Below are 25643 nucleotides of genomic sequence, written 5' to 3' on the forward strand. Positions count from 1 at the left end.
GGGCCCGGAACGGCGTCACCGGGGCGCGCGGCGCAGGCGCTGGCGGCGAACACGCGGCCGGGGCTGCGCCGGCGCGGCAGGGCCGGGCTGGGAGCGCCATGGCGGCGGCGGCAGCGTGCGGCGGGGAGGCGGCGGCGCGGCCCCCCCTGGCCTTCTCCCCCTGCGACCGCCGGCTGCTGGCCGTCAGCGGCTCGGACGGCAGGCTGCGCGTCTGGGAGGCGGCCGGCAGCCGCCTGCGGCACGAGTACGTGCCCTCCGCCCACCTCAGCGCCGCCTGCACCTGCCTGGCCTGGGCCCCGCCGGGGGGGCGCCCGCCCCCCGACAAGGTACGGCGCGGGGGGCGCGGGGTGGCGGCGGGGTGAGGGGGGGGTGAGGGGGGGGGGTGAGGGGGGGGGTTTGTGCCCCGTGCGGCCTCGGAGCGTGGCCGCGCCGCCTCACCCCGCCCTCCCGGCGCCATGTGGCGGGGCCGCGGCGTGGCCGGGCGGCGGCGGGGCCGGGGAGCGGGGTCCCGCACACGAGCGGTGCCTGTGAGAGGCCGGGCCCGGCCCTGTCCCCGTGCCGCGTGTGTGTGGGGTTTCCCCTCCCATCTTCCTCCGTGGAAGGCAAATTTCAGGTGTTATCAGGGAAACGGGCACTGTAAGGTCTTTCTCCTTCTTTCTTTGATTCTGAAAAAAGAGCCGTAAGCAAAAGCACTGACCACGAAACTCGTTTGTCTTTTGTATCACCTGCGCGGAAGAAGGCTTTCCCGAAGGAGCAAGGTATGTCGCTTTACTCCACGGCACGCCTCACGGGTGGTGTTACAGAGAGGCTGCGTGCGTCCATGTGCGGTGCAGGTACCGGTACAGGCCGTATCTCTGCTTCCCCCTGCTCAGAAATACGTCTGTGCGGGCTGCTGCACTGTCAGCGACGCGTTTCCCTCACCTCAGGGATCCTGCAAGTAGGTACTCTGTTCAGCAATTGTCCTCTGAGCACACAGTGGAGGGCTTGGACGTTTCCCACCTTCAATTTCAGTTATTTCACCTCAATTGGACACTCAACATGAAAATATCTGTATTATATACCGTCAGATATGCTCTCTTCATCCTATTCATGTTGAAGTAATCTGTATCCCTTTAGGTAGAACATACCATTTCCTTTTCTTTTACCTAGGCCATACCATTTCCTGAGTGAATCTTAAACCATGGACAGTTATATGTGTTACACCCCCTTTGTCATAACAAGTACTTTTTTTTTTAAACTTGTTCTGGTATATTAACATTTTTGTTTATGGAAAATACTTTAACAGATATTTTGAAGTGCATAACGCACTTTAGATTGCCTGTCCAGAGGAAGACTTGTTTTTTCCCATTTTTGTCAGTTGAGTAGCTTAGTTTAGCAAATTTAAAAAGGGCATTTGAAGAAAGCATTAGTTTTAAATTGGCCTTTAACTTATTCATTTTTAATACACTTTTGAAGAAAAAAATGCATACATTGATTAAAAGGCCGAGTAGGAATTTTGCTCTTACATAAACTGAAATTGCCATGTGAAAGTGGTGCTAATCTATGCTTCGTGCAGTGCGACTTCAAAACCTAACATGCTGCACTGTTTTTGGTGCCCTAGGTCAACCACAGGAGACTTTTAAAAAAAGGTTTCGTTTTTTTTAAAGTTTTAAAGCCTTCAGTGACTGTTAAAAGCTAATGTCTTTCTAGACAGCCACCCCTAAAAGCTACAGATGCTACAATGTAACTGTATTTAGGGTTGTAGGGGAAAAAGAATTTCATCAGACAAACTTTGGTCTCCTCCTGGTGCTTTCTGTTATTCCAGCAGTTTGAATGCTGTCCGCTGCCTGGAAGTTGGTACTTTTTCAGTTTCAAAACATACTGTTTCTTGGAATAATTTTGCCATAAACTTTTATAATTCATTGGGCTGTCCTTAGACGAAGCCGCAGAACTACAGTTGTGATGGTTCTTCCAAATACATTATATTGAATGCATTTTCTCTTATAATTGGTCTGAAATTTTCTCTGAAATTGGTCAGTCTTTTTTTCCTCCTTTTGCTGGGCAGCTGACATCTCCACAGGTAGTACTAGTATCTGGTGTTCAGGGGTAAAACTGTGCCAATAGATATCTATAAAAGTTGTTTCAACAAGTCACACCTAAGCCATGTTCTGGACTGCTGCCATGTTAACAAAGGCTGTGTGTGGGAATATTGGAAATGAAGTTTTGAACTCCAGGCCCTGGAACTGCTGATGCAGTGGTGGCTTGTTGGCATGTTCCCTGCACACGTGCTTTTGCAGTGTCAGTGCTTCCTGCTTGCCCTGTTCACCATCTCCCCTACCATGCAGCGGTATGTTCTGCAAGAGGATGCCGACCACCAACTTTCAAAATAGCTTCTTCCACTTTCTTCCTAATAAGTTGCAACTGTTCTTTTCACCTCCAACTCTTCAGTCTCATTAGGCTTACCTCCGCTTGAGTGTTTTAAGTGCTTTATTTCACAAGTTAGCAGTGGGGACAAGTTTTCTGTTAATTCAAACAAAAAAAAGTCTGATTCTCAAGAGCTGCCCTACCTAAGAAAGAACATTATGGAAAAAACTACCCTTTGCAAATAACTTTTTCTAACCATCTCTACTATTAAAACTATGCTTTTTCAGTATTTCTAAACAAGTTTGAGTGTCCATAAACCTGAAAAAATTGAAAGGACCAGATACTTGATAGAGTTCAGCTCCACTGTCTGCTCCATGAAAGCTAGGTGCTTTTTTCCACTGGTTTTCCACTGGTAGTTCTTTCAAGCAAAAATTTCTGACAAAATGACCCTCTAGCAGTGCTGATATAGCGTGTTCAGTAAAGCAAGAGATGTTTAAAAAAAAATAAAATTGAAGAAACCTTTACTGCCCCTAGCTTTCTCCTTGACACTGGAAGCACCGTTGACTCTAGTGGGAAGTCAGTCACAAACTGAAATGGAAGGTGAATACATTTTAATTAAAGGCTTTATGGAAGGGAAGAGAATAAAATCTCTTTTTAATTTTGGTTTTGAAGTGCAGTCTTGGTTGGTACTGTTGATTAATAAAACTACATAAAGAGTTTTTGAAAAGTACCTGAAAAGAGAAACTGTACTTGAATCTCCACTGGCTATGTAATCCCAGTCTTTGCATTTCTGACAAGTGTTTTGAGATGGCTTAGTTGGCATCGCTGCCAAAAATTTAACTGGTGTGTGTGTCTTTTCTCATATTTTCTTAAAACCTGGTTGATTACTTGGTTGTGCGTTGTAACTGTGATGATTTCTTAGCTCGTATGTTTTCGTTATATTTTCCAAACACTTTTCTTTCCCAGGAAGGATAAAGCCTAAACAATTGCCTGCAAAAAACCCAGTGTCCTCTCTTTTCTCTAGAGCCTGCTTCTGTCTTAAACCAGCAATATAGCATTTTTGTATTTATTGGCTCCAAACAAAACGCTTTTCCTTGGGGAAAACATTGTGTATGTTAAATATGGAGGGGAAGAAAAGTCCTAGTAATTTAAACAATTGAACTATTTACCCTGCACTGTTAAAATTTTAATTTTTAATTGTAATGAAGACTCCCAAAGCCTGACTGTAATCATATCTCTGGGCCTGAGTAGAAATTACTCACGTCTGCTGTGTGATGTCTATTGTATGACAGATTAGCTGCACTACATGGAGTTTGCACAGAGCCCACGTTTTATCTGAGTCTCCTGTGCCTTTGTCTGGCTGTTGGTTAGTGCACATAGCTGTTGTGTAGAGAAAGCCTTACCCTGTGTGTATTTTTTTGGTATTATTTTTAATATGAGAGGATGCTTTGCTATGATGTAACAAATGTAAGGAGACTTACCGAAGTCCAATTTAAAAACTAACCTCTAGCATTAGGGATGATTTTTTTCTTCTAAAGTGCTCAAACACTTTTTTCTATTTTTATTTTTCTGGTGATTAGTTATGTGGGATTAACTCTGTAAGAATAAATGTAGCTCTTTCTTCTGCCTATTTCTTACTTCGGTTTGGTGTGCATTTGGTTAAGCAAGTTGAAGGGAAACTCCTTGAAGTGGTTAGTATCGCTTGCAAAGCAAGAGGGTGAAGGCTTGAGAATTGCCTGATCAGAGGAGGGCTTGGGCAGATGACTTAGCTTCAGTCCTGGTTGCTTCCCTCTGCCAAGTTGGGTAACACTTTCTTTTTTTTAAGAGGCGTTATCAGTACTTAGTATTTGCAAAACTTTTCTGAATAGGTTTTTGGAAATGGTAAACTGATCATGCTTGATAAAACTTAAAACACATTTCCATCCAGGGGATTAAGTTTTGTGATCTTATTAATCTTTACCTTCTTCTGGGAAGTGAGCTCTGTGAAAAACTTGATTTTTTTTTTTCTTCATGTGTGGTGGCTAGGTTAGCAAAATGGCCTCCACTGAATATTTCCAAGTGACTCATAGTAACTTTGTTAAGTTGTACATGGAGGTACAAGATGAACCTCTAGGTTCTGTGTGCTTCAGTGTCTTCATTTTATGCCTCCACAGAATTTGTGCTGGCTGACTGGGTCTCAAACTTGCAGAAGCTTTTTACCCTTTGCTTTAACACTTGAGAATAGCTGGTCAGACTAATTTCTTTCACTTTTTCTTTTTTTTCTCCAATTTTCCAGGATGGGCCCCAGAGGAAAAAACGGAAGTCTGAAGCTGCAGAAGTGGACAAGCAGTTAGATATCCTGGCTATTGGCACAGCAGTTGGTAGCATTTTGTTGTACAGCACAGTTAAAGGAGAGTTACAGAGCAAGCTAGTAAGTTATACACTCTTCATCACACGCTACCGAACAGTGGTTGTGTCAGTCAGTTTATCCTATTCTTTCTGCTGCTCAGAAATGGGATAAACTGACCTAATTAGTCAGATCTTTTTTTTCTTGATAGCTACATATATGAATAGAGGTGCAGTAATTCAAATTATTGGAAATGTTTGAATGATACTTTTTCTATTATTAGCAGTATGTACGCATCAAGAACTCTTGGTTTGAAAGTTTATTCAGTATCCTAATATTGTGTGTGGATTTATTATTTTACCTTGGGTATGGTAGAACTGATGAAATGTCTAACTGAACGGTTAGGTCCTCCATGGGAGTGTCATACCCGCTGTGCCTGCACGGCGTTGTGGGAAAAGAGAGCAGGATTGAAGCATTCATTGACTCTTGTGAAGGTGTTGCATTGATGTTCTGTACAGATCTGTAAGTTCTGTACTTACCTCCTTGTGGAGGCCTTGGAACCCTCTCAGAACCTGATCTTTCTCAGATGAGATTCTGATTTTCAAAGTTTTCACTTCTCATTGTTAGCTTTTCTGCTATTCCCAAGTAACTTGTTTTTAGGCTTGGGTTATGTAACAAGCAATGTGAATCTGGATGAGCAACTCATTGCAATACTTTGATATATTTGGGCATTCTTTTGCTTCTAAACTCGTAGTGATAAATGTACAGGAATTAGGAGAAAGCCAGGAAATCTTAAAATCATGATGCATCCAAGTGATGCTAGCTGATGAATGTCAACACTGTTTTATGGTCTTATGCCTGAAAACTATGAACAAAGTAAAGGAGTTCCAGGCTAAAATTTACAGTTTGGGTAAGTTTGAAAACACTATCTGCTCTTCTATATAATCAGCATAGCAGATGATATTTAGTGAGTAGTTTTTATACAGAAAGGTTGAATTAAAAGATGATTCCTGCTAGAAATAGAGCTGTCGCTTTTAGCTGTCCTTATTAAACAGAATGTCTTGCTTTGATGTTTTTTGTCTCGCTCAAGGCCAATTTACAGTGACTTTCTTGGAAGCAGTCTGAGCTGGCTGTTGCTGATTCAAATAGTGAAATTTTATAAACTGCAGGAAATACAATGATAAATGATTAAAAGATTTGTTGATTTGAGCAGCAGATATTTCAGTCCTTCAATAACAAAGGTAGATGATACCTGTTATAGGGTCTTCTGATCTGATGATTGCACGTTCTTGAATGTTGAGCATGAAGGGAAGGGTACCCATCTCTAAATGTACTTGAACAATCAAGCACTTAGAAAACTATCAGCAAGACATATGTACTAGCCATTCTTTTGAACAAATTTCATATTGTTAAGACAGTTTTGGCTGTTAGTAGTGGACAAGACAATTTTTTTTTGTTAACTATAAAGTACTAGGACAAGAATTAGTCCAAATACTTATATGTACAAACCAAAATATGAAGTATCTTTAACTTATAATTGTATAATCTGTATTGGTCTTTAAAAGCACAAAAAAAAAGTTGTATGCTATGCACCCCTCTATGAATTGCCAATGATTTGAATTCAGTTCTTGAGAAAGAGCAGCTTGTTGATGGTAGGGAAGACTCGGTAGCAAGATTTCTTCATTTATTCATAAGTGACCCTCTCTTATCTTTTGTAGGATGGTGGTCATGACAATAGAGTAAATTGTGTGAGGTGGCATCAGGACAACTACTGTTTGTATAGCTGTTCAGAGGACAAACACATTGTGGAATGGAACACACAGACCTGCAAAGTAAAGTGGTGAGTGGTGCTTCTTCTTGGTTGGCTTTCTTGGCACTTGATGTGTATTTTCTCCTTCACAGGTTTTAGTGATGTCCTGTTGAAATTTTGCACTCCATGTAGGATTCGTGCCCACTGGACAAAACTGTCTGTTGGCTATTGATTTTCTGAGGGCTTTAAAGCAGTTTTATTAAGAGGTAAAAGCGTAATTCTCAGTCAGGTTTCCTCCTTGTATTGGATCCTCCTTGTGTTGGAAATACTAGATGAATTCCTTACTGCTAAGAGGGGCTCAGGTCCCTCAATGCTGTCTTTAAGTGAGACACAAGCTTTCTGACACTGAAAATTACAGATTCTAGAAGATATTGGAACACCTCATCCTAGTTAGGTCTGTTATGTGCCTCACTTTGCCCAAAGGGCCTTGCCGTGATGATAACCCAATTGGTTTCGCTCACTACTGACGTGCAGTGGGGACAATTCCACTTGGCTGTCTGAGCAGGCCGCTACTCTTTAAACTCCTGTCGAGGTAGGCATTTTTTTTTCTTTTCTAATAAAGTCAAATATTTTTTAAACTTAAAAGAAGAAACTAAGATTTCTGTTACTGATCCTGGTTATTTTACCTCAATAAAAGCCCAGTATGTGATGACACCTTGACCTTTCTCTTCTGCTGTTGTTACTTTCTTGTGAGTTATTCTTGCAGCAGTTTACCAGTTTCATTAGAGATGGTGTGGGCATTGCAGACAGCTGATCACCAGTAACCTCCTCATTTTTGTTAGGAAAGGAATGTGTCCCTATGTTGTATTAAGTTTAGACCCTGACATAAAATAGCAAAAGATGGCAGTAAGATTTCCCCTTAGCATTCTCTTATTAGGACTGAATGAGCCTAATTCCCTCACCTGTTCCTGTTATCGTATGTGTTCCAGCCTTGAAACCTTCTTGGTAGTCCTTCACTGGATTTACTGCATTATGTCAGTAACTTGTACTGTTCTAAACTGGTAGTAGTGTTCAGGTGTAATTTGAAAAGTATTGCGCAGAGGAGAAGAATCACATTTCTTGACCTGCTGGGCGTGCTTTAGCTAACGCAGGTCAGTGTGCAGTTGACCTCGTTGCTACAAATGCTCACTACTAACTTGTGTTTCCATCCCACGCGAAGAACTTTACATTTTCCTTTGATCTTTGAGATTTGACTTCTTAATTCTTCAGGTTGTTGAGATGCCCCTGAATAGCAGCCCTGCCTTCCAGTGTATCTGCTTATCTCTGTAATTTAGTATTGCCAGTGAATTTGTTATGGGTGTATACTGTCATGTTCCAAGGTTATTAGTAAAGACCTGGGTGAATACTAAGGTTGTTAAATGGCATTGAAATGTCCTTAGGGAAAATTACACCAGTAACTGGCCACCAGCTGGACTTCATAGCAGTGATTCCAGGTGTTTGAGCCCAGTCATCCATGCAGTTCTTAGACCACCTTCAAGACTCTCCAGTTAGTATCATTGCAGCCAGACTGGAATTACGTAGTCTAATGTGAGACGTTGTCAGAAACATCGCTAAAGTCAATTTAAATTGCGTATAGTGCCTGTCCACTAAGCCAGTTGTCTCATTAAGAAGGCAGTTAGGTTGGTTAGGGATGATTTCCATTTTAAAATCTATTCTGGCTGTTTCCAGTCACTTTGACCTTTTTGTATCTGGAAATGGTTAGTAGGTGAATGTGCTGTACAGTCTTTCCTGTTGTTTCCTGTATTCTCCCTTTTGCAGATACATTTGTCTTTTTTCAAGTCATCAGATACTTCTTCTGAGCTATGTGACCTCTCAAAGATGGTAGGGTGGCCTTGCAGTACTGCTGACCTCAGCATTTCTGGGTGCATCCCATGCTGCTTATGGAGCATGCTTATGCTTATCCCATGCTCCATCTTATGGAGCTGCATGTGTTAACCTGTGCTCTTGTGATCCCTAATTTGATGTGTTTTTACTGTGGATAACGCTTTGCTTGCTCTGGCACTAGGTTTGCGAACAAGGGAGGCTTGAGAGTAGACTTTGCTCTTCAGTGGTTTGGCCTTTTCTGTGTACTGATGGGTCCCTACACAATTCAGCACCAGGCCTGCACGTTTCTCAGTCATGATCTTACTGCTGCTGATGTGCCAGCAGATGTCCTTTTTGTTGGCCTTCATATTCTTTTCTGGTCTGAACACCGGCTGATCTTTGGCTTTCCTAATTCTGTCCCTGCATGCCTGGGCAATATTTTTATATGTAGCTTATCCCCACTTCAAACTTCTCTATACTCCTTTTTTGCATTTCTGAAGTGAGTCCAGAGTTATCTTTTTATCCAAGACACCCTTCTGCAACACCCAGTGATTTTCTGCACACTAGAATGGACCTTTTTGTGTTTCAAGGAGTTTATTCTAGAAGAGTAACTTGCTTTCCTGAGGCCCTTTGCCCTTTAGGGCAATCTCCAGTGGGATACTGCAAATCATTCTCTTAATAAGTTGCAGTCTGCTTTTCTGAAGTCCACAGCTGTAATTCTGCTATTCTGCTGGTTATCTTGCTCATTTTTTCGTAGGATCTTGAATTCTTTTGTCTTGTGGATGCTATAGCTAAGGTTGTCATCAACCATCGCATCCCTGACCTGTGGGGTGGTTTTTTTTTTTTTTTTTTGTAGTTGATCCAGTAAAGCACCTTTCATAGTCTGGTTGTAAATCACTTGTGTCAAGACAATGTCCTCAGCACTTCTCAGCGATCTCTGGAATTGCTTCTGCCCTTCTGTGCTGCCCTTCCAGCAGTTGCTGGAGTGGTTAAAGTCCCTTAGAAGAACCAGAGCCTGGGATTCTGAAGATCTATCTACTTCTTTTTAATCGGACAATTTGTAGCAGATGCTCACCACATCACCCTTGTTGGCCTCTTCTCATACGTACCTGTAAGTTCTCCACTGGCTCTTTGCCTGTTTCAAAGTGAAGCTTCATGCATTCAAGCCACCCTTTTGTGTGGAGGAAACCTCCTCACCTTCCTGGCATGTCTTCACTGAATAGCATCCCTAAAAGTCCATTAATTGCAGCATTCCTGTCTTGCAAGCTTTCCCACTGTTTCTCTGTGGTCCCAATAAGACCAAAGCTCTGAAGCTGCCCATGGATATCTAACTCATCCTGATTGTTTCTCATATTGCATGTGTTCATGCGCAGCCATTGAGATGGGTCCAGTCATGCTGCTGTATTGGGAAATTTGAAAGTTTTTCCCATCACACTTCACCTGGGTATTTCCCTCTGCCTCTTTCCTATACCTCCACTTCTTTTGGGACAATGGTCACTGTCTCACAACAAACTTCGGTTAATTCCTTCTTTGTTAGGTTAGCAAGCCTGGTGTTAAATTTGCTCTTGTCTCACTTTGCAAGATGGATACCATCTCCCCTCAGCAGTCCTTGTGGCTGAAAGAGAGTCCTGTGGTTACACAAGCCAAGGACCTGCCTGCAATGCCAGCCCCCTAACGAGGTGTTGATGTGCAGGATGTGCCCACTCCTATGTGAGTCTTCTCTGTTGAATCGAGGAGAATGCCACCAACAAACTCTGCTAAAAGTTTGACAGTAATGATGTTACTCTGTGGCAGTTCTGGTTACAGTGTAATAATTGCTGAGGTAAATGCCGAAAAATACTACTAGATTTGATGGTAGGGGTTGAGGTAGTTAAAAGGTAGTTAGAGACATTGTATTCTTTTATTTTGTGATTGTTGCCATCTTCAGAATCACAGAATCGTCTAGGTTGGAAGAGACCTCCAAGATCACCCAGTCCAACCTCTGACCTAACACTAACAAGTCCTCCACTAAACCATATCACTAAGCTCTACATCTAAACGTCTTTTAAAGACCTCCAGGGATGGTGACTCAACCACCTCCCTGGGCAGCCCATTCCAATGCCTAACAACCCTTTCAGTAAAGAAGTTCTTCCTAACATCCAACCTAAGCCTCCTCTGGCACAACTTTAGCCCATTCCCCCTCGTCCTGTCACCAGGCACGTGGGAGAACAGACCAACCCCCACCTCGCTACAGCCTCCTTTAAGGTACCTGTAGAGAGCGATGAGGTCTCCCCTGAGCCTCCTCTTCTCCAGGCTGAACAACCCCAGCTCCCTCAGCTGCTCCTCATAAGACTTGTTCTCCAGACTCCTCACCAGCTTCGTTGCCCTTCTCTGGACTCGCTCGAGCACCTCCATGTCCTTCTTGTAGCGAGGGGCCCAGAACTGAACACAGTACTCGAGGTGCGGCCTCACCAGAGCCGAGTACAGGGGGACAATCACTTCCCAACAACAACAAAAAAATAATTACTGGAGTGTATAAATGAAAGGCACACTGGCAGTATAATATCATGCTTTTTACCAGAAAAAAAAAAACAAACTCTAGTTGTATTTCAAGTCATATCTGAAGTAACTGAAGAAAAGAGAAGAAAAGAAAGAGAAAGAGAAGAAAAAAAAGTTCTCTAAAATTTTAGCCAAATTGATGAGCCTAGAAGGAACAAGGTAACCAAAATAACAGCTTATGACCAATGTACATGTCAGATTGCCTGAATTCTCTAACAGTTGTGAGTGCCTGGAAGTGAATCTGTGTGTATCTCACAGAATTCAGGATAGAAGCTCCTGGGGTAGAGAAGTGATGTTCAACTTCTTTTGGTTTGCAGTCTTCTGGATATTTTCCAGCAGAGGTACGGACTGCTAGATGGGGAATTGAAATCACGTGGCTTTAGGTTTGGCTTTTTTAATTATTGTAGAAGAGTCTGTAGAACCTCTTCAGGAGGTCTGTCCAGCACACATGAAAACCTCTGGTAGAAGAGCAAGCTTCTGGTAGAAGAGCAAGTTGGGGAAGAGGGAGTTTCTGTAGAAGAAGAGGCAAGACAAGGTGTTGGAGAGAGATAATATAGAAAATTCTGGATGACATTTTGTTTCTGTTTGTAGCTTTTTCAAGTCTTAAACCCTGAACACTCAGAGGCATTCAGTTTGTCTCCTTATGCAACTTCTTGTTTCATGGTGTCCTATTTAACAACTCTTCCCTGTAAAATTATATAAAGAGCATCTTAAGTGAAAACTAACATTTTTTTGCTGTGACTTAAATTCTGTAGTCTAGTTTAGACGAGTCTTTTTAGAACATGTGAAAATATCTTCTTGGGTTCACCTCATTAAATGGAGCTTGGTCTGAAATTCTTAGTTCTGACCTTCTCATTTGAAAGATAATAGTTTTTTTTTTTTTATACTTTGTGTAAAGTATAATGTTGTTTTTGAAGTTTGTAGGCAGTAAAACTTGCAGCTTTTGTGAAATCTAATCAAAGGCGATGCTGCAAATGAGCTCTGTTTTGGAAGACAGGAGAGGTGCTGCTTGGGCATGTGAAAGTTATTTGGAAGTATTTCAGAGGGGCTGTTCGCAATCAGGCCGTGTTGAGTTTTGAGGTACTTACTATCTATAAAGGGTTTGCGTTAATGATTTCCTTGTAATTTTGTCCTGTGAGAAATGTAACGGTACTCACATTCTTTCTAAGCAGATGCATGACCGCATCTTTCTTTTTCTTAAATAGTGCTTTCAACCATGGACCTCTTTAAGGCCAAGGTTATTATTGTCAGTGTCATTGACAGACTTGAGAGGAGTGCCAGGAAGTGAGTGGGCCTTAAAACTCAGAAGTCCATTCTGAATAGGTTGGTGTAAGCTTTTTGGATTATGGTGCTGAGAGAAGTCTTGAAATGGTATGTCTCCTCTTACCTGATTCTGAATAGTAGATAACTTTGAGGGGGACATTCAGAACAGAATAAGCAAATATTTAAAAAGCAACCAAACAAAGCAAAGCACAGTGGTTCAAAATACCTTTTTGTTTTTGAACTGCTGTATATTTGTGTGAACTAATTTGAAAGAGGAGCAGAAACAGAATAACTAACCTCATTTTCAACTACTTTTTTAAAAAATACATATTGCCTTAAATTTTTCAGCATCATTGGCATGCATTTTGAGATTATGCTAATGAATATTGTCTTTTCTATTTCTCCATCTTTCTCCCTTTGGACAAAAACTACATCCAAATTCTAGTAAGTGGAAAGGCGACAATAGCAGTGTCAGCTCTTTGTGCATCAGTCCAGATGGGAAAATGCTGCTGTCAGCTGGTAGAACTATAAAACTGTGGGACCTGGAGACCAAAGAAGTCTACAGAGTAAGTAACTTTGCTCAAATAGATGTAAAAATTAAATAATAATGAATAATAACAAATAAAATAATAAAAATCTTACTCGATTGCTGACATTATGTATTTGTTTCCTAATAAGACATCTGAAAACTTTATTGGGTATGAGGAGGCAGCTGGCACCTTTGGGGCTGCTGGAAGCTGTTGCTGTGATGATAGTATGAACTGTAGTTTCAACTTGCTGAGAGTTCAGCGAGGATGTTGAATTTCCTGGCTGTCTCTGAGAATGCCACCAAAACCCTTTCTCTTAGGTGTCTTTCGTTTTCACTGGGTCCCTTTCTGATGCCCTTCTATCAGGGAACTAACTTCAGCGCACTATTAGTTTGCTGCTGGCATGGGTTTTTGTGAGAGCTCCTTCAGGTTTCTTTGCTAAACTGTATATAACTGATGGCATCAGCTTTGCTGTTAAAACAATTGGAAGGCAGAGGAGCAAAACCATTATTGTTCCCTGGGCAGGGCTCAGACACAAGCAAGTTACCATATTTTGGCTGTTCCATAAATGCAGTTGTGTTTTATTGCATGACAGCAGAGAGGAAGCAGCTAGTTTCTGAATTTCCTGGTACTTGCAGCCAGGTAAGTGTGTACATGTGCCATTACTGTGGACTTGCTGGCATCTGGCAACTACTGTACGTGTGTCTGTGATGACACATCATCCTGTGATGACCAAAAACACTATCTGTGAACATAAAAATTGAGTAGGTCATTTTTGTTTGAACAGTCTTGGTGTGTTAGCAGACCTGTACGTTCATCTTATAGTTCAGAATTAAACTGTGAATCTAGTTTCATTGTAAAATGTGAAACGAGGTGCTGACAGTAACAGCAGTACAGGCATATGTGATTTCTTTTCACAGGCTTAGTTTCAGCAAGTTTGCCTTTTATTCCCCCTTAAACTTTTTAAATTCTAATGAATATGTAGAGTGTCTGAAAACATTTCCATGAAATGTAGAAATATAGAAATGCAACAAAGTTGATCACTAGTTAAACAAAAAAACACTGAAATATCCTTGCTGACTTAGTAGAGCATGGATCTTTCTTAACATTCTTTAACCAATATGTATTTTTTTGTCATATGACTGCTTATGGCAATGATTGAAGAATTCCTTTTTTTCCCCTCTTAGCATTTCACAGGCCATGCCACATCAGTGTCATCATTAATGTTTACTACAGTGAAGCCTATGAATGAAAATAAGTCCTTTGATGGAATTACAGGGCTTTATTTCTTGTCCGGAGCTATACATGACCGGTTACTGAGCGTATGGTATGTAAGCTTTTCGTAATTTGTAACTTTGATTATGATCAGTATTGAGGATAGACTCGACAAGTATGTTCTGAACTTTGTGATTAAGCAGAAGGGGCACTCTGGAAAAATGCAGTGATGATCTCTTAAATGGTGGTTTCAATTCACTGATTGTTGAATGAAGACTTGAATTTCCTTGGCTGTGTCTGAGCATGCTTCCAGTAGTTGCCACTTGAATTCCCAACCTGAAAGCTGCAATTATGGCATGGGTGAGGTAGATAAGAGTCACAAGTGATTTACAGGTTCTATAACACTCTGCTGCTTTTCAGATGCAGAGGCTGCTGTTTCTGCTCTTGTAAATAATCTGTGCTGTTTGTGTCTCCAGGCAGATCAGATCAGATAGGAAAGAAAAGAATGCTGTGATGTCTTTCACAGTAACAGATGAACCAACTTTTATTGACCTGACTGTTTCAGAAGTCAAAGAAGAGGTAGGAGCAGTAGTTTATAACCAACTGTTTAACAATTTTCACATTAGTTTCCTTTCCTAGGGTATAAAGAAAGAAGTTTGGTTTGTGTTCCTTTCCTGTTACGAAAGGACGGGGTTTGAATGCCGATTCACAAGTATGAGGATATTTATTACAGGTGTATTTATATAGCTGATAGTTTGAAATACTCATTTTCAAAGCCACTAAGTGCAAATTCCATTTGTCTTTCTGAAATTTTGCTTGTTATGGTGGAAATGTCATTTGTTTCCTATTCAGGACAAGTTAGTAATCAAAATGTTTGTTAGATTTTGTCAGTAAAAGAATTGATTTTTTTTTCTAAAATGCAGTTTGAGTGTGGCCCTGTTTTATTCTGATCACAAATGACGTCAGTAGTTCAACTGCATTTTGAATTAACTAACCTTTACAAGTTGAAGTAGCAATGTGCATTCTCCAAGTCTCAATTTCAACAAGTACAAGTGTTCCATAGTAGTTTTCTTATGAAAAATGTCTGCATATGAAACATTCAGAAATAGTTTCTTTAATGATTTAAAACATTTTTCTCCTGCTGCCTTTAGGTTTCTTTCCAAAACCAGTGTTTCATGCTATACTTTCTAATGTTTCCATTTGTGCCTTCTTATTGTGTGTATTAGAGACGAAAATATTCTGTAATGCACACCTGTAATTTAATTGCTCAGAGTAGTTTGTCTCTGTTCCTTTCCTGTGAGAATATTTACAGTGTCAGTGCCTTTGTAGACCAGTGCCTCTAGACATGTTGGGTACCGTATTTTTTGGAACATTGCTGTTTATAGTTACATATGTCTGCTAGTGTCTGAAAGCTGTTCAGATTTGGATGTATCAATAGTGACACAGTAAAGTGCAGTTACAAATTATCTTTTTGTCTTCTAATAGTTGTACTGAATGTTCCTGAGATGTTAGTGTCTCTTACCTTCCTTATGGATGTAGTTATATCTCTAATGTATTTAGCTACTGAAAAAAGTCAAATAATAACCATGCAGATATCTCTTGATGTCTCATACTTGTGGAATGTTTGTTATTTGGTCTAATTAAAATCTTCTGTGATTTTTTTTTTCAGCCTGTGAAGTTAGCAGTTGTGTGCAGAGATGGGCAGTTGCATTTGTTTGAACACATTTTAAATGGGTAAGTTAGTGTTCTTTCTGAGAGTGTTTTTGGGAAAGGTCTGGGATTACTGGAAGGCAAAGCTCATCTTGTTGTGCTGATGCCTTTAAACTCTGGCATCTCTTCACAGACCAGTTTCCAATGGATTCTTTGTCTTGGCTTACTTGACATGTTTTTTGGGGAAATGCAGGAGAATTTATTTGTTGGGGGGTTGTACTGTACTTTGCTATTTACTTGCTTTTGCTGAGGCTTTCCCTGTCTGTACCTCATCTGAAGCATCTGATGTAAACTAGCTGAGTTTGAGGACTTGATAATGAAGGGTGCTTACATGTGCAAGGTGTAGAAGTCTTATAAGCTAAACGTTTTTTTTTTTCCATTCCTTTTTTTCTTTCTGCAGTTATTGCAAAAAACCCTTAACATCAAACTGTACTATCCAGATAGCAACACCTGGAAATGACGGGGACTCCACGCCAAAACCAGTCCCTATTCTAGCAGCTGCATTTTGCACAGACAAACAGTCTCTGCTGCTTGTGTATGGAAACACCTTGCAGCCCATCATAGAGAGAGTGGTATGTAAAACTTACTGGGGAGGTTTTGGGTTTCTTAATATGGTTCCAAACGACTCTCATTTGGAGGTTTTTTATGCACTTTTTTGAATTACATCTTGAGATGGAACTTACTACTACCCCTTCTCTGGGAGTTATGACTGTTGCCCCTGAGTTGTTTTGGAAGGGAATTTGTATTCTTCCATTCTTTCCATTAAAGTAAAACTTGGTGTTATTGCTGTTTCCTGCCATCTCAACTGTTAACTACATTAGGCCACTGACACTTTTTGAAACTTTTTTGTTCTCTGCATGAACTTGTTTGCAGAGATCTGGTAACAAAAGGCAGGTGTATAAAGTAGCTGCTTTTTTGAGGGGGGGGGGAGAGGGGGGAGAGCTCATTCTTCTTTATGCCTCTGGAGTTTGTTCTCACCTTTCAGTAGTTCAGTGAATTGCCCCTGCAATTATTAATATTTAACTGTTTTTATTCCTGGCCTTCTAGTCTTTGAACACCTCCGAATCCCACATATGTTTGATAAGGGATGTCCAGAAAGTGTTGGCACTTAAAACAGATGTTGCTGTGACAAAGGTGAGCTTGTGTGAAATAGAATTCCGTTGCTTCTCATAGTTTACTTCAGAAATGCTAGAATTTACTTCTGGCATTACTGGACAGGTCTGCTCAGATTTGCAGTGTGTAGTTACAGATGTCCATAGCCTTTGGTGTGGGGGGAAGTGTGCTTCATGGCTGCTCTGTGTACTGGTATGCACTCGCGCAGTTACCTTCCAGTAGCTCAAATCATAGCTCATGGCATCAATGAAGTTAGTCAAAAGCCCCAGTTTTCTTACCCTCAGGTTAGCTGCCAGTTCTGGTGCTCCATCAGCCTGGTGGGCCTTTGTGCTAAATCCTTGGTCCCTGGAGATGAAGGATAACAGAACTGAAATGCTGTGAGAGGTCTGGGAGCTCCCTGGCATGCAGTGATGATCTCCATCTTGGTTTCGCTTTTTGCTGAATTGCAATGAAGACTCATTTCTCTTGGCTGTCTGAGCATGCCCTGTGGAGAGAAAGATGATGTGTGTTGAGCGAAGAGGGTAGTATTTTAATGCCACTACTGTTCTACAGTAAAGTTCTTGAACCACAAAATCAAATGAGTCTGACTTCTACGCACATCATGTGGAAGTTGAAGTGCTCACTGTGGTAGATTGTTTTTGTATCACTTCAGCAGGCACCCAGCAGGGCTCCCACGAGTACAGAAGGTCGGGCAGGTACTTCAAATAAAGGCCGACGCAGCAGAGCTGTGGGGAAAGATGTGTTCTGGAAGGGGCATGTAGCATTTTTCTAATTGGTTGTGGCAGGCTGGTTTTAACACACACATAAGAGTCTGGAAATAAAATCAGTATTTTAAACATGAGGAAATATTAGCAATTAGCAATTATTAGCAATTATTAGCAATTCATGCATATGCGGTTATTTCTTTCTACTAGGTAAAGACACCAGTTGTGAACTCAGACACCAAAGTTCTAGTGCCTGGCATCCCAGGACATAGTGCAGCTGTTAAAACTCCATCCTCAGGAAAGGAGAAAAATAAAAGCAAGAGGAAACCAGGAGAGACAGAGGTAAGGTGCATCCTCTTTAAAACACGATGATTTAGAAAGTCTTAAGTCATCGTTGCAGCTTCTTTAGGTAAACTTGAACTTGCTTTGTGTTTGGCATGGAGGCAAAGTGAATCATAAAATCTTGGTATGAAAGTCTTCTCTTTGGTAAAAAGAACTTTCTCTCATCCAAGCCCTCAGTGCATTTCCCATAGTTTTGCCATGTTACTGCAGAACTTTTATCACACACTTGTGTCTGTCAGTCTGTGCTAAGATGTATTCTTGCTTCTCAGTCAAAACCTCATTTGCTTTTCTCTGGCTATTCTCTCTTAGTATGTTTAAAAGAATATGCTCAATCTGTTACTTTTCAGCAGGGTAGGAGGGAGGGAATGGTGTAGGTTAGCTACTTTGCTTTCCGCTGATATTTCTGAGAAACTGCACTGAAATACTGCCCTTATTTACTGTCTGCAGGACAGCATTGAAGAGCGCCTGGGGGCATTGGATATCGACGTGAGCAAAGTGAAAACTCCAGGTGGCCTTCCGCAAACAGATAGCTTTGCAGTACTTTTGGTTCAGGGCTTGGAAAGCAATGATTCAGACATCTTAAATGTAAGTGTTACAGGATCACTATATGCTGTTTTATCTGTTTGCTGAGACTTGTGGGGAGCTTCCCTGAAAGCTGTGGAGGCTGAACAGTTAGGATCCTATTGTTTCTCCTAGCAGCTTTTTGCTGATGTGCTGCTCAAGCACTGCTATTATAAATTATGGTAGTGGCGTTTTTTTTAAAATCGACTTTGCTTTCTGAGTCAGTCTGTGAACTTTGAAGCACTTCTGTGTATGATAAACTCGTGTCAGAGTTCAGATGTTTTACAACTGATGTTACCATGCAAGCCCTTCAGTTTGAGATAGAGAATAATCTGTGCTTAGATACAGTTTCTGAGTAGATACTGTTTTAAAAATACATTGATGACAACAGTTTCACTTAAAAAGCTTATGGTTCCACTTGAACTAGGAGAAAATGATAGTTATGGGGCAGGAGAATGAAATCTCTTGAGAATTTAACACTGAGTAGAAATTATCTGTCGCAGACACTGGTGAAAGGCATTTATTTACAGAAGTGAAACAAATAGAAAAATAGCTAGGAAAATTCTCTTTAATAAGTCTGTGGTGCTTTGTTTCTAACATGGGTTGGGTGGACTAGGGGCAAAAGCAGATTGTTTTAGGCAGATTAATCAAATGTCTTGTTGATTGTAGATGACTTGAAAAATGGGACTCTTTACAGTAAATTTTGTTTTGCTTGTTACTTTCATGTGAGCATGCAAAGGGGTAGAAAAAGACATATAAAGAGAGTTTTTGTTTGTGATCCCATGTGTTAAAGCTGAATGACTACCTGATCTTATTTTTCCACATTTTTAACAGAAAGTGCTTAACACAAGAAAGGAAACTTTAATAAAGAACACAGTAGCCAGGATGCCTATACATGCTGTCATTCCACTGCTGCATGAGGTAGGAGAGATTGCATTTCATGTTCTTGTCATACAAACTGCTTTGACTTGTCTTTTATCTGGGGAAAATCCAGGACACGTTTCTTGATTTCAATAAATGAAATAACATTGATTTTAAAGTTTTATAGTACCAAAATTATTTCATTCTTAGTTCCTGTGATTTGCTTTTATCTTGTCTGGCTGAAGCTTAACCAAAGGACAAAGTGCCACTGTCAAAGCTAGGAAAAGCATTAAATCATTTAGTATTATCATAAAAATTTAGGTGAGAAAAGAAGGAAGAGGTAAGCTACAGCTCTAAAGCATTTAGTCCATGGCAAAAAAAAAAAAAAAGCGTTACTTATTTTACGCTATTAAAGTAGATGATAATTTGAAACGTGAAAATAGCAGTACGAGCCTGAGTAAGTTTTATGAGCATAAATCCATAAATACACTAGATACATGAGAAAAAGAAGAACAGAATATGTACTTAAAACAATCAATTTAGATAGCACTTTTGGGGCAATTTCATTCTTCTTTTGAAGGCAGCTTAAAAGACTAGTTGCTATATTTGTGATTTGCGGCGTCATTTAGTAGTCATTTGAGAGGGAATTTGGTTTCTGGACTGCATATTCAGTGATAGTTCATAAAATTTGTGTTTGGGCAGAAATACTTTAATAATTAGCCTTATCTGTCTATTACTTGTTTAAACGGAATATCAGTTAGTTGCTCTTGTTATGTGAATGACATTCTGTAACAAGTTAATGGTTAGACTTCTCTTGTATTTTAATGTGCTGGCTACAAGTAAAATTTAATTTTTACTTGTATTACTAATCTTAACTGAAGTATGCAGACTGCCTGGGTTTGAATGTTTAGATTTGCTTTAAGCACATAAGTTTTGATACCTACTTATGTTAATGTTATGTTATGTTTTGAAACCGACTTGTGTTAATGAGGTGCAGCATTTCTTTCTTGGACCAGTGCCAGAGAATCATAAGTATTTGAGTAGATAATCTCAGTGGATGGAGAGAGGTTCATGTAACTCTTGTCCAGAACTTGCAATTTGTTCTATGAAACAGCCTTTACCTTTCGAGGCTTCACTTCTCTAACCTGTCAACGTAGTAGCAGCTGCTCTACTAAGCAGATACATGGAGACATACAAACAAATCACAAAGGGATTTCGTTCTTAGCTCTTCCTGACAGCTTCAAGTTCCTCTGGATGTGTTGTATGTTAAGAGTCCCAGTTTTGTTGTAGTAATGAAACTCAGCTTCTGCAAGTTACGAGCCTGCATATAGGATGGTAGAGCCAGCAATATAATATTCTGGAATCTGGCAGTGGTTAGTTCTAGGAAACTTCAAATGCCTGGAGATCTTTCTGCCCCAATATTGGGGCTGTCATGTAGATATAATGTTGGGTTTTAAGCTCATTATGCATTTATTGCTTGTTAATTGTTATTATTTTTGTCCTTCTAGCTTACAAAGAGATTGCAAGGCAACCCATACAGGTAAGAGACAAGCCACCCGTAGTTTAATTTACCAGAAAACATTTTTATTGTGTGTATTATGGTCCCCTCTTTCCCTGTGATGATTTCCAAAGTAACTAATTAACAGTTGTTGTAATAATAGCATCTTGAGGTAAAAATTCTCACCTGACTGCGGGTGCAAAGAAGAATTTGTCAGCCTGACAAAGCACTGTCGTATTAAAAGTGAAAATGAAAAGGGAAAAGGATACCTGAAATCAGTATTCTAAGAAAGTATCTGAAGTCCCAGAATATTGACAGCTCACACCTGCTAAATATATGAACTCAAATCACTATCGGATGTGTGTTGCTTGTGTGGTTTGCTTTTCTTGAGACAGCTCCTGGTATTGTTTGTTAGCACCCCATCTCCCCCCCCCCCCCCCCGTCCTGTTATACTGCTATAGGGATAGCTTTGCTGTGACTAGATGTCCTTAACTGGTTAAAACAAAACAAAAAAAAAAAAACAAAAAAAAACAACAACAACAAAAAAAAAAAACAAAAACAAACAAACAAAAAAAAAAAAACAAAAAAAAACTTTGGTCTTTTATCCATTGAAACCTCCAATAAAAGACATTAGAAACACAGATGAGCATACCTAGTTTTAATCCTTCGCTTAGATGTCTGTTCTTTTCCTAGCAAGTATTTTACATATAGGCATCTCATCTGGATAGTCAAACTTACTATATTTCCATCTTTTTATATTATTTTCATTTTTCTTTTTATATAATGTAAGTAGAGGACTTTCTATAGAACAGCTTCGCGTATAGAAAATGAAATGGGTGTTGTCAGTCAATATCTCTTTAATATCATTTCTAGTGCCTCACAAATGGTTCGATGGCTGAAGTGTGTTTTTACTCTACATGCCTCCTACCTTTCCACAGTAAGTATCTTGCATTAAATTTAGTGCATGTAAGTAAAACTAGATTTAAATGCTTAAACACGTGTTATCTTCCTTCAGGAATCTGTCTCTTGCTCTCCACATATGGTGGTGTCCAAACCAATGTGCAGAGGACTATACTTCTACAACTTTGCTGTGTTGATGGACATCTGTTATAAATTGTCTTAGTTATTCATGACATAATTATAGTCATCCCAAAGTCAAAACAAGTTATGTCATAACTAAGACAATTAGGGAGCAAAACAACTGTCATAAGTGTGGTCTAGTGTATGTCACTAAAACTTAAAGAACTAAATTTGTCCTGCTACTGTAGTGCTAATCGTGAGACTGTATTGGGCATGACTGAATATATAGGGTAAGGGTATGCCAAAGTTGGCAGGGTAGCAGGTAATGTAGTAGCTTCTGGATAGAGGTCCAGCCTTCTTTTAGCAAGTGATGAATAAGGCATTCTTGTTCAGTTTAAAAAAAAAAAAAAAAAAAAGGGGCATTGCTAATGCTGTGTTCATAAACTGGTGTATATTCAGTTCCCATTTACACAGCTTTCTGAATAGTGCTTTTAAACCTGCTTACTGAGTGACTGTGGAAAGAAAAAGTAATGTAAGTAGAATTGTTGTGTTCTGAAAGCAGGTGATTGTTCTAGACACGGTCAAAAGTTACTCGATTGGTCTGCAGGTGATTTCTGTAAATTCTTAGCTTTTCCTTCTATCCAGAGTGGTGTGAGCACGGATTATTTGCCCCAAATTTAAAAATTTAAAAAGTTTAAAAATAAAAATTAGACATAGGATGATATATTGGTTAACAGCTTTGTTTTTCTTCCTCCTTCTCCCAAGTTGCCAGACCTTATTCCTCAGCTGGGAATGCTATACCAGTTAATGGAGAGCAGAGTAAAAACTCTGCAAAAGCTTTCCCGTCTAAATGGAAGACTCTTCCTTCTTGTCACCCAGGTGAGTTCCGATTTAATAATACAGGTGTATACAGATGTGTAGAAGAAGCATTGTTTGCAGCCGTAGCTTTCTGTTGAGATCACATTTAATGGAACTTGTCATCATGAACTTAGTGCAACTGCTGTACAGCTACACTGATAATACACAAAGCACCACAACTGATTGACTGTCTAGTCAATCCGTGCTTGCAGAAGGTGGTCTTTTCCTGCCAAATGTCTACTAACCCATAGCGTTTTAAAGAGCAATAAACGAGATACTAGGCCACTTCAGAGCAGGTGCTTCTAAAATTTTACTTTGTCCTTCCTATTTACGTGGCTCTTAAACTACAATTATGAATGAATGTTAACCTTGATGTAGACTTAATTTACGTTGTTGAGTTTTATCGACTTTTAAGGTTGGGGAACACATGATTTCATCTAAGGCTAATCTGCAAATTCTATTCAGGTTGCAGCATCGGAAACAGTTCAGGATGTGACTGAAGTTAACCAGACTGCAAAGCTGGTATATGAGGACGGTAAGTGTTGTATGCTAGGCGTAGCTCAACTCCTGAGCTCCCGTGATAGCTGATGGTTGGTGGCTGTTCATCATGTTCCTGTGCATATCTACTAGTAGTGTACTGTCTGCAAGCAGAGAGTTTTTGTGGGAAACCCATGGCAGGTAGGTGAGGGATTAATCATGTAGGCATCTTACAGTTAGTTGTTCCTTCATTCCCTTACTTTTGTTACTTTTCTTTCCTTCCTGTCCCTGCTTTACAAATTATAAAAGCAGTTAATTGGAAGTTCAGTATACTACTTAACTAACAAACTGAGATTTCTAGCACTAACTGTCCATATGCCAAGATTGATGCAGTCAAGCTTCTGTGTTTGAGTCATCAGAACTGCAAGGTGGTAATGTCATTTTGTGTGCGTGTACACTTCCAATTTGGACCTGCAGTTTCTACTGCAACCACATACTGTTTAAGCATAACAGAATGGCTAGTTTCTTATTTATGTTGATCAACCTAGTCTTCATGCAGAATTAGTTTTGGAATTTAAGTAGTACGGTTCAGTGGAGGAGCACAGTTTAGTTTAGGAGCGCGTGGGTTTGGGTTTTGTTTGGACACATTCAGGTGTGTTCTTCAGACTGAGGGATTGTTTTCTTTTTGCAGAATCCTCAGAAGAGGAAGGTTCAGATGATGAGATGATTGCAGACAAAGACTCAGATGTAAGTGGGCTTGGATCAGACCATCTCCCATTTGATTGTAACAGAAATTGTATTACTGTCAAAAGCTCAAACATTCCTGTTTTACCTTCCCCCAGGAAAACTGGGATGAAGATGAAGAAAAAGAGGAGCAATCAGAGGAACAAGACATGACTGTTGAAAAGGAAATCAATGGTGATTCTGATTTGGAACCAGAAAATGAAAGTGAAGAAGAATAACAGCATAAAAGAATAAACTTAACAGTTTAAACAAGTGGGCCACCAGAACTTTACAATTCTGGATCATCTTGCTGAAAGATGCCATATTTGCATATAGGGAGTGCAGACTCGTGCACAGCCTATGTGCAGAGGCACATGTGGGGCACTGTGCATTTCTGAATCCAGAATGTTTAACCACGCCAGCCTTTTCTCGCCCTATTTCCCTGCGCTTACTATAGAAACATTTCTTCCACCTCATGTTCAGATTATGCCTGTCACGTGGACATGCATTTGTATCTCAAGTGAAATAAATCTGCCACCGCTGTTTGTGTGGTAAACTTGGTTCAGCTTTACATTGAGTTTGTTTCAGATGTTCAAGGATCAAAGACAACTGATCTATACCTTCTTTCCATGCTTCAGTTAGCAATAGCAAGTGGACATCCTGACGCATTTTTCAAAAAAAAAAAAAAAGAAAAAGGAAAAAAAAAGATATTTTTGTAATATTTAAATTCTTTAATGGATTTCTTTTATTTCTCCCCACCCTCCATCAGTTCAGCCATGCCTTGGCAGTATCTTAATGCCAAAGTGGCTTAAAAACAGCTTTTTTTTTTTTAAAAAACAAATTTGAACTCAAGACTTTTGTATGTAGAAATCAATGACTTTTCTTGTGCTTTAAAAGAACATTAGAACTATATCACTGGTTCCTAATTTCATTTTAATTGAGGCTGTATATAAGATTAATGCTAACCCAGAGAGGATGGACTGTCTGTTGAGTTGGGTAGGGAGAAGGGAGTAACACAGGGAAATGAGAAGGTGAATGCTTGTGAATACATAGCACACAGCTACACATTTATTACGGATTTTTAATCTCAGAGGCAGAACAAGGATAGCTATTTGCTCAGCTAATGGAAGCTGAAGAGGTACAAACATTTTTAAGAGCAAAACATGGTAAAGGTCTGAGCCATTCACCACTATAATGTACAATATATTTGTCTATAAATGGAGCTGTTGCAACTAAATACCGCCCTCTTTGTAAAGTGAATAAATATACATCTCCTTTACCAAATATCTGTCCTGTGATGTTTGTTGAGAGATCCTTTAGGTACCTAAGGGTGGTGCTGAAGGGTGAAATGCCCTATTTGTACAAAGTAGTTCTCTTGTGTAAGAGGAAACCGACCTAATATGTTACAGTGTTCTGCAAAGCATGTAATACTCTTGGTTTCTTACCTCCCTGTTGCATTGGTGGTGTGGTGTCTGGAGAAACAGTGGATTAATAGTGGGAAGAGCTGATCCCTCTTTGGAGAGGTGAAGGTAAAACAGCAGCAGTTTGAGGTTTCTGGTCTTTGGAATGTTTTAGTTGACAGTACATAACTGTCTGAACAATTCGTAAAGCTGTGCTTCTGTTTCATTACTGAGAAGCAGTGAAAATAAATGCAAACACTTGTGCATGCTCTGTACTCACACAAGCCACCATATCAAGCTAATCTGATGTGTAATTTTTCAAGCAGTACTGATGTTCCTGCAGACTGGCTTCACATAAGGCAAAAGAGGAGTGTGAATGAAGGTCTGCGTCTCTAGTAAGTGCTGAGCTCTTAGGGCATGGAGTAACACAAGCAGTACATGTGTTTTGGTTTGTGCAAGGTCCTACACATAGTTGCATACACATAGTTGTGCACCATCCTTTTAGAAGGCAAAGCAGGGGCCCTGGGTTTGGCTCCAAGTGGAGTGAGTAC

The 25643-nt window shown here is 40.1% G+C and overlaps 1 protein-coding gene across 1 annotated transcript; it reads left to right on the forward strand.

The window, feature by feature from the left end:
- The first annotated feature begins 43 nt into the window (after positions 1-43).
- On the forward strand, positions 44-24976 carry WDR43 (WD repeat domain 43). The gene is made up of 18 exons (XM_080587616.1): positions 44-326; positions 4619-4753; positions 6388-6509; positions 12529-12649; positions 13798-13937; positions 14302-14404; positions 15495-15559; positions 15936-16107; positions 16583-16669; positions 17563-17694; positions 18142-18279; positions 19090-19176; positions 20625-20656; positions 21488-21551; positions 22400-22513; positions 22958-23027; positions 23661-23716; positions 23812-24976. The coding sequence occupies exons 1-18, from the start codon at positions 99-101 to the stop codon at positions 23929-23931; spliced, it is 1986 nt and encodes a 661-aa protein (XP_080443742.1). The 5' UTR covers positions 44-98; the 3' UTR covers positions 23932-24976.
- Positions 24977-25643: the final 667 nt, after the last annotated feature.

The sequence above is a fragment of the Anser brachyrhynchus genome (assembly GCF_964034855.1).
Source record: "Anser brachyrhynchus genome assembly, chromosome: 3".
In the NCBI taxonomy this organism is placed as follows: Eukaryota; Metazoa; Chordata; class Aves; order Anseriformes; family Anatidae; genus Anser; species Anser brachyrhynchus.